At 53.2% G+C, this 16252-nt stretch overlaps 1 protein-coding gene across 3 annotated transcripts; it reads left to right on the forward strand.

Moving 5' to 3' along the window:
• Positions 1 to 282: 282 nt before the first annotated feature.
• JMJD6 (jumonji domain containing 6, arginine demethylase and lysine hydroxylase) lies at positions 283 to 12030 on the forward strand. 3 transcript variants are annotated; one of them, XR_015703314.1, is made up of 8 exons: positions 283 to 550; positions 1151 to 1539; positions 4515 to 4801; positions 6131 to 6266; positions 6389 to 6527; positions 7195 to 7322; positions 8140 to 10594; positions 11518 to 12030. XR_015703314.1 is itself a non-coding variant. In XM_087751133.1 (7 exons), the coding sequence occupies exons 1-7, from the start codon at positions 422 to 424 to the stop codon at positions 8174 to 8176; spliced, it is 1245 nt and encodes a 414-aa protein (XP_087607259.1). In that variant the 5' UTR covers positions 283 to 421; the 3' UTR covers positions 8177 to 12030. The 3 variants fall into 3 exon arrangements, 1 of the variants encoding a protein (XP_087607259.1); XR_015703313.1 differs by having other exon boundaries at positions 8140 to 9431; positions 9687 to 12030; XM_087751133.1 differs by having other exon boundaries at positions 8140 to 12030.
• The last annotated feature ends 4222 nt before the right edge of the window (positions 12031 to 16252 follow it).

Below are 16252 nucleotides of genomic sequence, written 5' to 3' on the forward strand. Positions count from 1 at the left end.
CGGACCGGGCGACGCGCGGCCGGCTCGCCGCTGCCAGGGGAGCGGCGGGCGCGGGCCCGCCGGCGGAAGGGGAGAGGCGGCGGCGGGGGGCTCCCGGTGCGGCCTCGCCGGCGAGCGGGTGCGGGGTCCCGCGGCCAAGGGCGCCCGGCGCCCGCAGCGCCCTCCTCCCCAAGATGGCGGCCGGGCCGCGCCGCTGCCCCGCCCCGGCCAATCGGCGCCCGAGGGCGGGCGAGGCGTGGCGGAAGACGGCGTCGCGGCGAGCCAATGGGGGGGCGGCGTGGGCGGGGCCGCGGCCGCGGCGGCGGCAAGGGGGTGAAATTTCTCGAAGGTGCGGCCGGGCCGGGGCCGGGCGGGGAGCGGGGCCGGGGGCGCGGCGGCGGCGGCGGGGGGGCCCGTTAGCACCGCCGTTAGCACCGCCGCCATGAATCACAAGAGCAAGAAGCGGATCCGTGAGGCGAAGCGCAGCGCCCGGCCCGAGCTGAAGGATTCGCTGGACTGGACCCGCCACAACTACTGCGAGACCTTCCCCCTCAGCCCCGCCGCCTGCAAGGTGCGGCCCGGCCCCGCCGCGGGGAGCGGGGGGCCTGCGGGGAGCGGGGGGGACACGGAGGGGCCCTGGGGAGGCCTGAGGGGAGCCGGGCGCTGGGGGAGGCCTGCTGGGATCGGGGGCAGGGCCCGTTCCGGAGGCCGGGGCCGGCTCGGAGCTGGCGGAGTCCCGGGGGTGCCGGGGCGGGGGTGGGGGGGGGGGGGGGTCAAGCAGCAGCCGCGGTTTTTCCTCCCTCCACGTGGCGAGGGGTGCGGGGAGGTCGGGGCGGGGCCCCCTCCCTGCCCCCGCGCCCGCCCGGTTCCCCGGGGGCCAGGGCCGCAGCGGGGATGTGCCGGCCTCTCCGCCCGGGGAGCTCCCTCGCCGGGGAGCGGTGCCAAACGGCTCCCGCCGGCGGCGCCGCTGATGGGCGCACGGAGCGGGGCCGGGCTGCGACCTCGGGGAGCTTAAAATAACGCGTAGGCAGCTGGGTACCGCCGCGGTGCATGGAGCAAAGTGCGCGGCTGCGGCTCCTCCACAGCGACTCAGAAAGCGCGGTTCCAGGACGCTAGTCTGCCCTGACACCTGCCCTGACACCTGCCCCGTGCTCCTCTCTCGGCTTCGCAGGATAACGTGGAGAGGGCGGATGCACTCCAGTTAACAGTGGAGGAATTTGTTGAGCGTTACGAAAAACCGTACAAGCCTGTAGTCCTGCTGAATGCTCAGGTGGGCTGGTCTGCCCAGGAGAAGTGGACTCTGGAACGACTCAAACGCAAATATAGGAACCAGAAGTTCAAATGCGGGGAGGACAATGACGGTTATTCTGTGAAGATGAAGATGAAATACTACATCGAGTATATGGAAACCACGCGTGATGACAGCCCGCTCTATATCTTTGACAGCAGTTATGGAGAGCATCCCAAGCGCAGGAAACTCCTGGAGGACTACAAAGTACCCAAATTCTTCACTGATGATTTGTTTCAGTATGCAGGGGAGAAACGAAGGCCACCTTACAGGTACAGTACAGTGACAGCAAGGTAAAAGTAGGTATTTTCCATCTCATTAGCTATTCCTAAACAGGTATGATTGTCTTGTATAAAACAGAGTGCTTTATGTTTGCTATTTTGAAATACATCCGTAACCCAGAGGGAGGGAAGGGCAGATTTGCATATCACAGTTCTGGTCCTGCCACCAGTGTTACTACAAGTTTATGGGTTTCTTCTTTTTCTTTTCTTTTTTTTTTTTTTTTTTTAAGTCAGTTTACCTCACTTCTTAGATTTAAAAAAAATACATAGTTACTGAAAGTTACAAAAATTAATTTCTTGCTATGTGTGCCTTCTGGCTTTCAAATGTTAAGTATCTCAGGACAAGCTCCTGGGTTTTGCACTGGTGGCTTATGTACATAGCGGGATTTTGTTTAATTATGAGTCAGTCCTTTTAAGGTAAAGATCCTAAGCTAGATTAGTACAAAGTGTGCAGGCGAGTTCTTAGCTCTCCTTCGGATGATTTTGAGAGAGAACAATGTTTCACATCTATGTAGTCTTTTCAACTCTTTGTTTGCATCTGATTGAAAAGGGATTGTAATGACACTTCATTCCTGAAATCAGATGCGACAACCTTGTGCTTGGGCTGTTAGATACAAAAGGGATTTCCAGCTATGTTAATATAACGCTTCATAGCAGTATGAGCATAAGCTGAGTGCTCCCAAGTAATTAAAGTCTTTACAGCCACATTATAATTGTCAGAGAATGCCTTGCCCTTTGAGTGACACGAGGCTGTGATGTGGGTCTCCTATTGTTTCGGGTTTTTTTAGTAAAGTAGAACAAGGAATGAATAACGGTACTCTTCTCTTTGCAGTCTTTCACGTGTCTATAGTCCAGTTGTGCTTTTGCAGGAGTGAAGCGTGAAACTAATTCTATTTAAGATCACCGAAGTAGGTGTTTTTACCGTGTTGTAACAGACCCTTTTTATAAATCACTTCTAAGAGGAACATAAGAGGATCAAATGCAAAAACACACCAGGCGTAGTCTCTATTAGAAATTGAATACGCTTGCAGAGCTGGGAATCATTTATCCAAGTTATAGGTGAACTAGATAATGTGGCGGTGACTCACTTATGTTGATATCTCTTTCTCCCGCACCCTCCCCACCTACAGGCATGTGCTGGGCTCCTTGCTTGTGATCTTGGTATTCACAACTCTTGTACTTTGTTCTGGAAAATGTGGGTTTGTTTGAGGCCGTTAGCATTTTTTGAGAGATGAGTGATGCAAGAAGGCACACTGATGCCTCCTGGGGTTAGGGGTTTCATCTCCGTACAGAAACAGATGAAGAGTATCCAGTAGTTTAAGAGCATAATTGAGGATCCAACAGGAGGTGGTGCTTTCTAATCATATCGTCAGGACAGGCACTGCAGATTGACCTCTGGATTGAGAGGTGTGTGATAGTGTACAGATCTTAAAGTAAGAACTCGTGCTGTTTAGAGCATCTTTATTGGAGTTGTTCCTCTTTAAACGCAGGAATTTTTAGAAGCCATTTACTGAAGCAGCTATTTTAGTTGGGGGGGGGGCTGGTTTTTTTGCTTTTAAATTGAATTTACAGGTTGTGAAATTTTTAACAGTAAATTTGATGGCTTGTGGCAAACTGGATTATGTTCATTGTAAATTAAATGCCTGGAGGAAGATGCTGGTAAATGATAGTGTTGCTAAATAAGGATTTTAAAATCTTCTGCCTGTGTAGATTCAGGTTATAGGCAGAAAAATGGTATTGAACAGTGCGTCTGTCTGTGTACCAGACAGATCTTTATGTGTTTAATTTCTTCTGACTTCTTAGTAAGTGCTTTGACTGTTCTGCTTGTGGTTTAATTAGCTTTCCAAGGCTAATATGAATCTAAAGAGTGAATTGACAATAGAAGTGACAAACACCTGCCTATTTACCTTTTAATGGCTCCTTTGTGAAGTAGGAGGAGCGCAGCCTGATAACCAAACTTACAGTCCTACCGTTGGTGCTAGCAAGTGATACTTGGAAAGCAGCTTAATGTGCACCTGCATTGGAAAGGGGAGATGGAGAGCTTGCGGACTTCTGTATTTTCTGAACCTTTGAACTCCTCTTGCTGGGTATCGCCTGCCTGTCGCCACGCCTGCCGCCGTGCGATGGAGGGGTCTTGTTGACACTTTGGTTTCTACCCCTTCTGCTGCCCAATAAACAATTATTGCCATTTTTTTTCCTCTTGATGCCTGATATTAAGTCACCTCACTTACGCTGCTTTATCTGGTATGGTAGAACTTACTGTTCTGTTACAGGGGAAATGAGCAATTGAAGGTGCTGTTGCTGTTAAACGTGTGTAGCAGATAAAGTTCTCCATAGGGAGAAATAAACCTTGCAAATGGGGAATGAGAATATACACACCAAATCCTGAATGGTCACTGGAGAATAAGCTCCAACTAGTTAAATGTTAGAATGAAAAGCCTGTTGTAAATGAACAGAAGGCACAGAGGGAGGCCAGGGTTGCGTAACTTTGCTCTGTTCCTTACTTACATTGGCTTCTGTTTGTTCCTCGTTCTGCAGTTCTGGAGCCGTTTGAGTAGCGGATTTTAGAAAAACATAGGATTAGGAGAATCCCCCTGCATAGTAAGAATCCTAATGCAGGCTGTTACGACTTAATCACATTCATAAACCTTGAAATAAGTATATATTTTATTGAAGAACTGTTTATATTCCGTAGCTGTATTTTGTTTTAAAAAGCTGTCTTCCCTTTCGTGTCCCAGAGTCATTCCTGTCCCAATTCATGTTGTTTTTTAGGTTAAACCCATGTAATGTCTTTTGCTATAGCATGAGCCAAACAGTCTCAAGAAGATAAATTAAGGAACTGTACCTACCTTGATTTCTAACTGTATGTGACATGAACGGCTGTGATTTTCTGTCTAATATGTAGAAAAGAGAAGGTAGCTACGTGCTTGCTCTGTGACTAAAGGATTTTTTTTCCTCCCATGCAGATGGTTTGTGATGGGCCCACCTCGTTCTGGAACAGGAATTCACATCGATCCCTTGGGAACTAGTGCGTGGAACGCCTTAGTCCAGGGACATAAGCGTTGGTGCCTGTTCCCTACCAGCACTCCCAGAGAGCTGATCAAAGTGACGCGAGAAGAGGGAGGGAACCAGCAGGATGAGGCCATCACTTGGTTCAATGTCATCTATCCTAGAACGCAGCTCCCCACCTGGCCCCCTGAATTCAAACCCCTGGAAATCTTACAGAAACCAGGCGAGACAGTCTTTGTGCCAGGTACGTACGAATCTCTCCAGTAAGGAATTTGGAGAGAGAAAAGCATATATTTAACGTTTCCGTGTAGTTGAGATGAAGAGAATATTTAAGCTTTCTTATATGGGCCATCTCTTGCAAAAGAAACTATTCTGAGCGGTTTCAAAAGGGATGTATATTGCAAGGCACTCTTTGAAACTATTCAGGTATTTTCTGAATGTCCAAAACATACGTGGCCTGTAGCATTGGATCGCATGTGGTACAGATGGCAAAACAAATGGGACCTCAGTTGCAGCATCACAGGAATGTGATCTGAACTAAATTGCAGTAATAGGAAACGACCAAGGCATGAAATAATAGAGGTGTTTCAGTACTAGTGACTTCTTAGACAAAAATGTTTGAGTTTCTGTATGCTGTAGCAAATTCATGTTGCAGCCTGGGCAGTCTGACTGCATATGGATTTTTCTTAGCTGTGGGAAAAGAACTACTTGAAGGCACTGGCACTTTCCACCCACCTCTCTGTGGTTATTTTTCATCTTGCATTTGAAATCAAAAGCTAAAGAAAGATCTGATAAGGATGCCATTCTCTTCGAGTGGCTGCACATGGTGTGCCCGTTATAACTGGGAGGTGAGGTGGCTAGCGCATAAAGCGCGTGAGTTCTGTGACGAATTCTGACCTCTAAATCTTGCATCATTTTTGTGCAGCGTGGCCCATAGCTTCTGTCCACGTTGCTTGTCTCTGACATACAGCTGTCTTCATGTTTGAAGAGTGCCTTGTGATTGTCTTGGCACTTATTAGTGACTCCTCAGTGTGCCTTCTGTTAAGATTTTGTAGCTGTCAGGTTCCATTAAACTGTTTCTTTAGTCTTTTTATGAGGTTGTAAGTGGGTTCTAAGAACACCGCTGTCTATTTTTATCCTGTGTGGGGAAACAATTTTGCATCTATTTTTAAATGAAAGGTTAGTCTGTAGTCATAAGAACCTTACTAAATCAGCATGGAAAGTGCTCTCCAGCTTAACAGAGAGGGTCTGTGTGCGGCCTGGGTTACAATGGCTCTTGCTATGAAATAGGCCGTCAGTAGCCAGCGTGTTGCTGTCACGTCAGATCTTGAGTGCTGTTGGTGAGCTGGATAATTTGGTCAGAGCGTTGAGCAGCCTTCTGTAACAAGAATCTGTAAAGCATTGGAGCGAATGCTGAAATAAGACTGAGGAAAGACGTCGTGGTGGCATACTCACCTGGGTTTGGGAGATAAGGGCCAGCTTCCACCTGCGCTGTGGAAAAAGTGTTCGCGGGTGGTCTTGAACTTGCTTTCTGCTGTGTAGCCAGAAACGGTCATTGGTGCTGTATTTATAGGTGGCTGGTGGCACGTAGTTCTCAATCTTGACACAACTATTGCCATCACACAAAACTTTGCCAGCTGTACCAACTTCCCTGTGGTGTGGCACAAGACAGTAAGAGGGAGACCCAAATTGTCACGGAAATGGTACAGGTAAGAGATTTAGTAGCTTGCTTTTCGTATTCTCTGTTTAAAACAAAACCCCAAAATACCCTGTTCACTTACATGCAGTGTTACTGTTCAAAGGCTGACCCTGAAATTTGAACTGTATTTAGGATCCTAAAGCAGGAACATCCTGACTTGGCAGCCTTGGCTGATTCAGTTGACCTGCAGGAATCTACTGGTATTGCTTCCGATAGTTCTAGCGATTCTTCCAGTTCCTCAAGCTCCAGCTCCTCAGACTCCGATTCAGAGGTAAGGCTTTTTACTACCAGTAGGTGATCCATATCCTGCAATTATATTGTTTTTTTCCATACCTGATCATGTGTCCTCATCCTAATATTCTTGTCTTACGGAAGAAATTAATAGAAAGCACCTAAACCAATCCACACGGTGGGGGAGCCTGTGGTCTTAGCCCATGCTGTTTGCTGAAGCCTCTCTTTGTATTGCTAAATTAATTTGGTTTATTTGATCTATCTTTAGATTTATATATAATCTGCCACTCATTTAGCTCAGCCATGCTTGTGTAAAATGGCTGCAAAATGAATGTTTTAAAAATGGAGAGGGGGAACAAGATCCATAACAGAGACGGTCAGTTATGACAGGGGACTTTTGTGGGCACCTGAGTGCTTCAGAAGGCACCAAGTCTGCGCTCGGAAAATTAGGTCCTTCTGGGAGCCAAAAGGAACACATCAATTGTCTTGCCCCAAGCCAGCATAGTCAGTGATGAAATCTAAGAACATACCTGTTCCTGTCTTTTAAACACTTACTTTAAAATATATTTCATGTGTCCAATCTAAAATAGCACGTTCTTTGAATATTGGTTATTCAGGGTTGCTGAGGTAGCTCTTAAGGTGAATTCCACAGTACAAACAGTTTACTAGGTTCCTCTGAATTCTGGTTTCATCTCTTCATGCTCCAGTGTGACTCTGGCTCTGAGACAGAGGGGATGATGCACCGGAGGAAAAAGAGGAGAACATGCAGCATGATGGGTAACGGTGATACAACTTCCCAGGACGACTGTGTGAGCAAAGAGCGCAGCTCCTCCAGGTGACCCGTGGGAACTGTTGTTTTTAAACAAGCAAAAGACAGTGCAAGGCAGAGCTAAGATAGGGTGATCCATCAGGACAGAGGGGTGGAGAGCGAAGGGTCCCTTACCGAATGTAAAGCAGTTGGCCAGAGGTGGTATCTTCCCTCCCTGAATTATTTTAATTGATTCAAACTGAAAACTAAGATTCTTGATATCTTTTTAAAAATGAGGGGTTTTTACTTTAATAAACAGGTTTATTACTTTTCCTAGTTGTCTCTTTTAATAGAGAAGGTTTGTTTTTTGTTTGGTTTTTTTTTTTTTTAATGGAAGAGGTGGGATATTTTAACTGTGCTCTTCAGAGAGCACAAATGAATAGCAAACAGTTAAAGATGAGGAATGATCAGGCAAGACTCGGGTTTCGATGCCTTCTTGTCCAAACAGAAAGCCTTCAAGTGATTGTATGGTTTCTCTTATTGTTGCCTGGATTACTTCAATTTGGCCCGCTGTTTTATCTGTTAAAGGCAAAATTCATCCCAAATCCCAAATGTCTGGGTTTACCTATTAAAAAAAAAAAAAGGGAAAAAAGAGCAAGTTTCTGGTCAGTCTGGAGGGAGGGAACGTTAATATTGCAGAACCAAGAACAGATATTGCTTAGGGTAAAGTTGCGGAGGAAGGAAGCTCTCTGGACTTGCCAGGTTAAAAACAGTGAAACTTCTCCAGCCTGTACAATTCTGTAGGGAGAATAAGCATACGATTAGCCTGCATGCTGCGATCTTTTGTCCTGCTATGAGGGGAGATGCTATGGTCGTTGACAAGCAGTTGTACTTTTTTTGACAGGATTAGGGAGTCTTGTGGAGGCCGCAGCTACCCCTGAGAGATAACAACACCCACCTAGAGGCAGCTGCCGATCGAAGCTCCGTTAGCAGCCAGCCAGCTCTGTTCTACCCTCTTCTGCTTCTGTTTCTCACAGTCCTTAAGTTTTTGTCACTCTTCCTCGATCCAGACATCCGTCTTCATTATGTGCTGTCGAAGGTTGGCTCCGTAATAACTCCTAGGGGAATGCCCTGACTCCACGTTATTGTGCAATGCTTTGTCCCCTCCGCGCCCCAAGTGAGTGCACTAATAACCCACCTTTGGGTAAGGACATGCCAAGTATTTAATGGTTCACGTAACTGGCAAGGAAGACGACGGTCAGTTTTTAAAGAACTCTTTTTAAAACCAGCAGGTAAATGTAGAAACCTGCCATGCTTTGACACTGTCATATGTTTACATGTTGTCCTGTACACTTGAGGAAAGGAACACCAGCCCTTTTGGCCGATCTGAACGTCCGGCGGATCTCGCACCAGAATTTCAGGAAGGGAAGGTGGTATGAATGCTCCAAACACTGAAGCAACTTCAGCGGAGGTGACCACCGACCTGAAGCATCTTTCGTGGTCTTAATCTACATGCGTACGTCTAAGGTGCACCGCCTTAACCAGCAACAGTCCATTTACGTTTGCTCTGTGTCTGTCATGATGACTGGTAACAAAGATGCACTAGCACCTTGTGATAGGAAGCTTGGTGGAGCAGGAGAACCGGGGAGTTTCTTGCACAGCAAAAACCGTGGGGAAAAAGTTGGCATTTGCCAGTAATGACGATCTTTTAGGTGCAGGCGTGATGTTTAGCACTAGGCAACGACGGACAAAGGCTGACTCTGATATTGTAACAACAGTTGCTGGGCTTTAAATGCCCGGCAGCGACAGGGCCGTGGGCTCGTTCAGACCAGTGCAGTTCACATACCGAAATGGCTTTTCTTTCAGGTGATGGGTTCAGACGTTTCCGGAACTTGCGGTGCCAATTTTAAAGGACTGGGAGGGGGACATATTGTTGTTTTATGCTTTTTAAAAACGCAATGTGTTGCTTAAGTCTGTGTAGATGCGTTTGTGTTATGCCGGGTACAGCTCTCATCCCCAAGGGATCTGTTGGAGCTGCTGGTTTTTTTAGCAGGGGCTTGTGCTGGTGGTGTCAGCGAAGAGGTCTGACTGGCTGAAGGTGCGCTGCAAGGAAATGATCCTTCTCTGTCTGAACAGCACAGCCAGCAGCTAGCTGGGGTGGGCTGCGTCCCTGGGTGCTCTCCTGAGGCCTGGGAGGTGGGTATGAGATCTCGCTTCAGCCGCTCTTCTTTGGGAGAGGAAACTTGAAAGCAGAAGTGGGGTGTGTGTAGTAAACACGCAGTAATGCCCAGGCACTGGTAGCGGAATTAAAAAGCAGATCGGCAGCCTTAACTGTGACTTCCTTATATATGTTGGCTTTGGTGGAACCCACAACATTGCTTGTCTTGGTTTTCTGATTTTTTTTTTTTAACCTTGTCTCTTCTTATTCAAACACTCTCTCCCTTCTTGGAGACCGGGCAATATCCTGTTGTACAAGGGAATCCTAAATACGTTTGTCAGGATCTCTGTTTCTGAGTCTTCTGTACCAGTCACTTTGTGCAGGAGCTGCATGGTGGCGGAAAAACGGAGAGAGGGAAGGTGTTTTGGTACGCTCTTCAGCGGCCCAGACTCCTGAATTTCCTGTGATAGCCAGGCGTAAGCGAGCGCGCTTGCTCTGTAGGCTGCTGCAGATTCTTCCATGAGATTACTTCATTTTAAGAAAAACTTCTCAAACTCCTGGCATTTCTGGCCAAGGTTGCCTTTTTTCCTGCCCAGTGGAACAGCCTGGGAGCCTGTGCGATCTGTACGTCTCAGACAGAGCAGGCTGCAGCCGCTGCCGTTTGGAGGAATATGGGGGCCTGAAGAGGCAGCGGCTCCGAAGTCTCGGCTCTGTCACCGTGCGAGGAGCCCTTGGAGAACTGTCCGCTGCCAGATCTGGTGGCTCGACAGTTAGGATGTCAGTCAGATGGCTTATGCTGGAGCTTGCAATCGCATTTGGCATGCACGGTTCAGTTTCGCAGTCTTAAAATCTTACACGTGCGTGGAAGTCTGATCGCTGGGCCGGGAGAGCCGCACCTCTACCCCCAGAAGCACAGCGGGAAGATCCGGAGCGCAGCGCGTTCTTCCGTGCCTGTGAACTCTTCCATGGTGTGAAATAAAACAACTTCAGATGGAAGCCTCTGTTCATTTGACATCCCTCGCAGAAAAGCGGTGCGTTTGAAACGGACTGCAGGCATCACAATACCAGCAACGCTATACCGACCTCTCCACGGGGCACTTTCTGATAGGAAACAAAGGTGTGTCTGCTCCGGCTGCCTGGGAATCCGGACTCCTGGGATCTCTGGTTCTTCCGCTTGCAGGCTCTTGCCTCAGCCGAATTGGTGAGCTTCTGTCTTTGTTTCAGTAGATGAGGAAAATACTTACCTCACAGGGGTGTTGTGAGGCTGAAACGTAATTACTGTGTAAGACGCTTTGAAGTCGTCCTCCCACAAAAAGTGTTCCAGACATCCTAAGCAACCTGAGGCTTCCTAACCTGGCGTTAGCTTTTTGTAGTAGAAAACATTGGGGATGTTCGGCGCGCTCGGCCACGTGGTGTTCTGTGGCGGCCCTTCCAGAATTGCTGTGTGGTACAGAAACTGTAGCAGAACAAGGCTTTTTGTTTCCACCAGAGTTTAACTGTCGGCATTTCGTGGCCTGCTGTAAACAGGAGGTCCTGCTAGATGGGGATTTTTTTTAAATAGGACTAGAATAAATTCTGTCTCATCAGGGGGTCGGCTTCACTGGCCTTACAGGAAGGGGGGGAGCAGGTGCTTGCCAGGCTCTCGTTCCAGGCCGGGTGAATGAGGAATAGAGTTAAAAACTGTGCTCCCCTCGTGCCTAGCTCCGTGCTTGTGGGAGGCTGACTGGGGAGAGTGGGTTTTGTGCTCTCGCTTCTCCAGGCTTGTGCTTCTTGGGGCATCCCAGTCTCTTGTTCCGACCCCGCTGCTTCTGTGTGCTGCGAGCCCCTGGCTGTGGCAGGCTGCTGCGGTCCAGCACCCAGAGCCTGCGGGCCCCTCGCTTGCTCCAGCCCCAGAGCAGCACCGCTGCTCTGCCTCGGCCCCCGCCGGCGCTTTGCGGGCTGCCCCGCTCCCAGGACGGGCTGAGAGCGCCGCGTGCTGGGCTTGGACTGCGGGCGTCCCGATTGTCCTGTGCGGATCGGTGTCATCGTCCTGCCTGCTCTGGCCAAAGGTAGAGGGATTTGTGAGCGCTGGCTGCGCTTTTGAGTCTGGTAGCCAATACGGGCTTGTCTGCTCTGCCGGTTCAGGAGTCAATGAATAACTGCCCCGTCAGGACGGCAGATGTGAACACCAGGCACGCCTGTTCCCTGCGTGAGTGCCGTGGGAGCCAGGGACGCCGAGGAAGCACTGGCACCTTCCTCCCCTTTCCAGCTCGGGTACGCTGGCCCCGGTTTGTCTTCTCAATTACACTGAGCCTCTCCAAATGCTTAGAAGAAAGACAGCAACCTCTTTCGTAATTAACCTCGACGCGTTTCCTCCCGGAGTGCCCAGCCATCGCGGGGCAGGAAGCGAGAGCGTTGACTGGATCAAATCTGCCAGGCCTGTCTGGGCCGATGGTAACGGGGGGTTTTGGCGTCCCCCTGCCCGGGGGAAGGAAAGAGCGTGCGATTCGTTTGACAGTCACCGTCGGCTCCCACCCTGCCGCTGCCGTTCGCTGCTTTTATCGCCCCATCCAGCAGAGCTGGGATATTCTTAATTGTCTTGTTTGGATGATTGTGGTTTTGCTTTTTATTTTAAATAAAATCAATTATTTTGCATTATCCTGTTGGCTAGTCACTTTTTTCATATCATGATCTGAAAAAAAACCCTACAGGTGTGTCCCTCTGCTTCCCAGAGTCCTGCAGTATGCTAAATGGTGTTCGGGTAACGGCTGCGGGGCTGCTTTGGGGACTTGCTCTAGCTCTTTCTCACGTGTCCTCGGGACGTTCGGGGAGCTGCTGGGGCTGCGGCGGCGGGAGAAGGTTTGTGTCAGTAGCTGTGCTGCCGGGGTGCAGCGCCTGCTTTTTGCCCCTCCCCGGGCTGCGTTACGAGAAGCCCGGCGTCGCAGCTCCCGTGCCACCTCGCGCTGCTGAGAGGGGGTTTCGTCTCCCCGGTGCCGCCCGCTGCCTTCGGCTTAGCTTCTAGGTAAGTTTGGTTTGGAGAAGAGGAGGCTGAGGGGAGACCTGAAGGGAGGCTGGAGCTGGGGGGGGTCGGTCTCTTCTCCCCAGGAACAAGCGATGGGACGAGAGGGAACGGCCTCAAGCTGCGCCAGGGCAGGGTTGGGTTGGATATTAGGAAAAAATTCTTCCCCCAAAGGGCTGTCAGGCCCTGGCCCAGGCTGCCCGGGGCAGGGGCTGGGTCCCCATCCCTGGAGGGATTTAACAGCCGGGCAGACGTGGTGCTCAGGGACATGGTTTGGTGATGGGCTTGGCAGTGCTGGGGTAACGGTTGGACTCGATGATCCCAAGGGTCTTTCCAACCTTAACGATTCCATGATTCTGTGATAAGGTGCGGTGCAGAGCGGCTGCGGGGGCCAGGCTCCAAGCGGAGCCGACCCCCGGAGCTGGGGCTCGGGGAGAGCCGCTGCCGAGGGCCCTCCCGTGCGGCTGAGCGGCCTCGGGGGGAACTTGGCTGTGCGGCGGAACGAGGGCTGGGGAGGGGGGAGACTTGGGTACTGTGTTAGTGAGCTTTGTTGAAACCAGCAGCTGTAGGGAAATAAGCTGAAGCAGCCTGGAGGCTTTTGAAGTATTTATATGAATGTGTTGTAGAACGAAACACCTTGAAGAGTAAACGGTTTCGTGGAGACAGCAAGCTTGCCGATTTCTGCACAAACCTGTGTCCTTTCCCAAACTCCTTCATTACTGTCACCTATAAAAGCAATTTTTTTTCTCCCTTCCAGTTGCTCTTCAGGAGATCTCTCCCCAGGCCCTGTTCGTGTCCTCTGCTAGACGCTGCCTGGCTCGACGCAGCCAGGATTCGCAAAGGAGCCCCTGCTCTCCACATGGGCGCCTCGGGGCTCGGCATTTAACAAGACCCAATTCCAGAAAATGGTATGAATTGGGGTGGCTGAAAGCAACATAGAGCCATCGTAGACGCGCTTTTATCACGTATCTCCTGCGTTTCATTCCCAAGAGAGGCGATTCTGCCGGCTCCCAGCTTTAAGACGATCCCGTTGTTCCTCCTGATGCACGGGTGCTACTGCTGCCTCCCTCGGTGCCTCTCTGGCCTGGCAATCTGGACTCGATTTGCTTTTATTCCTCTGACCTACCCATCTTCCTTTTCGTGACAGTTGCAACCTAGTACCTCATTCGACAAGGAGGGCAGCGTACTGTGTTTTAATTGCTACCGGGGAGCCGACAGGACAAGGTTCCCTGAGCGGGAATGCGGAGGCTGGATCGTCCAGGCCGTACCCGTGCTGATCCCCTTCCTCCTCTCCTCCCGTTTGGTGTCAAAGCAAGTAACCACTGCGATTTCTTTAGCGGCAGTTAGAAAGCGAGTCACGAGGAGGACAGGGCTGCGCTCCTTGAGCGTTAGCCACGGCACCAAGTAGCTACGTGTCCTAAGAGTGGTTTGGGACTAACCTCACGCTTGCAGAAGCTCGCCTTGTTTTCAAGGCTTGCAAAGGCTCCTCTGTGGGACCGCAGCTCCGCTGTTCCCGGAGAAGTGTAAATTGAGGCAGGTAGAGAGGACTGGAGATGTGTTCAAAAGGGAATAATCATTCCGCGTCCCTTCTGGTTTGAGCGCGGGCGGCGCCCACCTGTACGCGACGGCTGTGACGGCTGCGTGTCCCCGTTTGCCAGAAGGCCCTGGAAGCGGGGGCTGCCACCGCAGCGAGCGCCTGCGCAGCAGCTGGCCCCGCCGCACGCGGGGAAGGCGTACCGGGGCCGGAGCGGGATCCGAGGGGCGGCTTTCCTGGTGCAGGCTGCATCTTCTCTCGGCTGCTCTGCTGCGGTTGGGGCTGGACTGGCTGCTGGCATCCGCGAGCTTTTGGTTCGCTCGTAGGGCTTTGAGCTTGGATCAGCTTGCCTTCAAGGGCAATTGTGCGGCTGGTTCAAAACTTTGAAGACCATCAACAACTGGGAGCCTGCCCTGGCTCAGGGGTTAGGCTGGGAAATGAGTTTTAACGTGATGGAAGAAGAGCTGTTCTGGGTGAGCCTAGAGGCCGGGGGAGCAGAGGGGTTAGGATGGGAGCCAAGGGAGAAGGTGTAGAAACAAGCGCTCGGAGAGCTCTGCGGTAGGATCGTCCCTTCCAGTGGCTGCAAGGTACGGCCACCCCCGCCCTGCTGCTGGCTCGCACCTCGTGGCGAGCTGAGCTCTCCTGGTGCTTTGTCTGCTGCCACCCGCCAAGTGAAGCAGCTCCCTGAGCGTTGCTGCAGCATCGGGGCGGGCACGGTGGGAGAAAGCAAATGAAGGGCAGCCAGATGGGCTAGGGACCCCCGAGCCTGCGCCAGCCGAAGGACGGGGCGGCACGGTGACGTTTCCTGGGGTGGCTTCTGATTGCTGGCATCAACGCAGAGGATGTTGCCGTTCTTGGCAAGGAAAACGTGGTATTGGCGACTGGGAGCGTGACTGGGGCTTGCAGAAATGATCTGAGTTTGCAGCAGTTGTAAGACCAGGCTGTGCCCAAGCTTGATGCGAGGGGAAGCGGGTTCTTGGCGGAGCTGGGGACACGGGATCACGTCTGGCCCAGGCGCTGCCCGACGTCGCTGAGGTCTGTGCAAACCCAAACCCGCAGCGGCCGCTTTCCCCTAGAACCCAGCGCCTATCCGCTCGCCTGGCTTCACAGGCTCCTGCGGATCCCTGCCTGCGCTGCAGCTGCGGTGGAGAGAGGGGCACTGAAACTCGGCTTGCTTCAGCCCTTGCTTTGGGGGACCTCGGGCCGGCCACGGCCGCGGGCTCCCGTGCTGCCGGAGACGGGCGGTGCAGCCGGCGAACGGGGCCGGGCCGGGGCCTGCGGGAGCTCCCCCGGCTCCGGGCGCAGCGCCGCGGGGAGCCGAGCCCAGGCCCCGCAGGCGGCTTCGCAGCGCTGCCGGCGGCGGGGGCGCCCCGGGGGGGGGGGGGGGGGGCGGCCGCGGGGACACGGCCCCGCTCCCCCGCTGCGGCCCTGGAAACGCGGCTTCCGCGGCCCCGGGCGAGCCCCGGCCCCGGCCGCTGCAGCGCCGCGCTCCGCCCGGGAGAGGGCGGCCGGGCCCCGCGGCAAGGCGGGCGCCCGGCCTCGGCCCGACCCGCGGAGGGGACGCGGACGCCGGCCGGGGCGCCGCCCCCGCGCCCCCGGCAGCAGCGGGCAGGGCTCCCCGGCGGGGTCCCTGCCCCAAGGGCTCCCCGGCGGGGTCGCTGCCCCAAGGGCTCCCCGGCGGGGTCCCTGCCCCAAGGGCTCCCCGGCGGGGTCCCTGCCCGGCGGACCCGGCTCTGCCTCCGCCCCCCCCCGGCCCGGAGCCCGGTTAACCGCGCTGTTGGGTCGCAGTCCCCTCTCTCCGGGCTCGGCGGCAGCCGTCCCCTGGGAGCCCGGCCCGGCCCTGCGACACGGCCCGGCGCAGGGAGGCACCGGAGAGGAGCCGCCTGCTCCGCGGGGCTCGGGTCTCCCGCCCGCCCCGGCAGGGCGGAGAGGCGGCCGCGGGTCTTCAGGAGCCAGCGGACGGGAGAAGCAGGCCGATAACCCCCGTCCCTCCCGGCGGGAGCCCTGCTGCCCCGGGGCAAGTTTGCTCTGTCCGGTTGCCCCTGAAGAGCCGCGGAGGGGCCGAGGCGATCGCACACGGGGCCGCCCGGGCTCTGCTCGGGGATCGGGACCGATCCCGCTTGGGGATCGCAGCGTCTGCAGGAGAGCCCAGCTCTGCCCCCGGGCTGGGCCTGGGCAGCTGGGCCTGGGGCTGATTCTGCCACCCCCTTGCTGCAGGGAGTCTGCCCGCTGGAGCGGTCCCTGCGGAGGCGTCCTCGGTGCCCCGGCTGCTGCCCTCAAGACCGGGAGCGTTGTTTTGCAGAGCCCTGCAGTTCTCACGACTCCCA

This window comes from Nipponia nippon, unplaced genomic scaffold (assembly GCF_047370975.1).
Source record: "Nipponia nippon isolate SJK-2023a ecotype South Korea unplaced genomic scaffold, ASM4737097v1 scaffold_14, whole genome shotgun sequence".
Classification (NCBI taxonomy): domain Eukaryota; kingdom Metazoa; phylum Chordata; class Aves; order Pelecaniformes; family Threskiornithidae; genus Nipponia; species Nipponia nippon.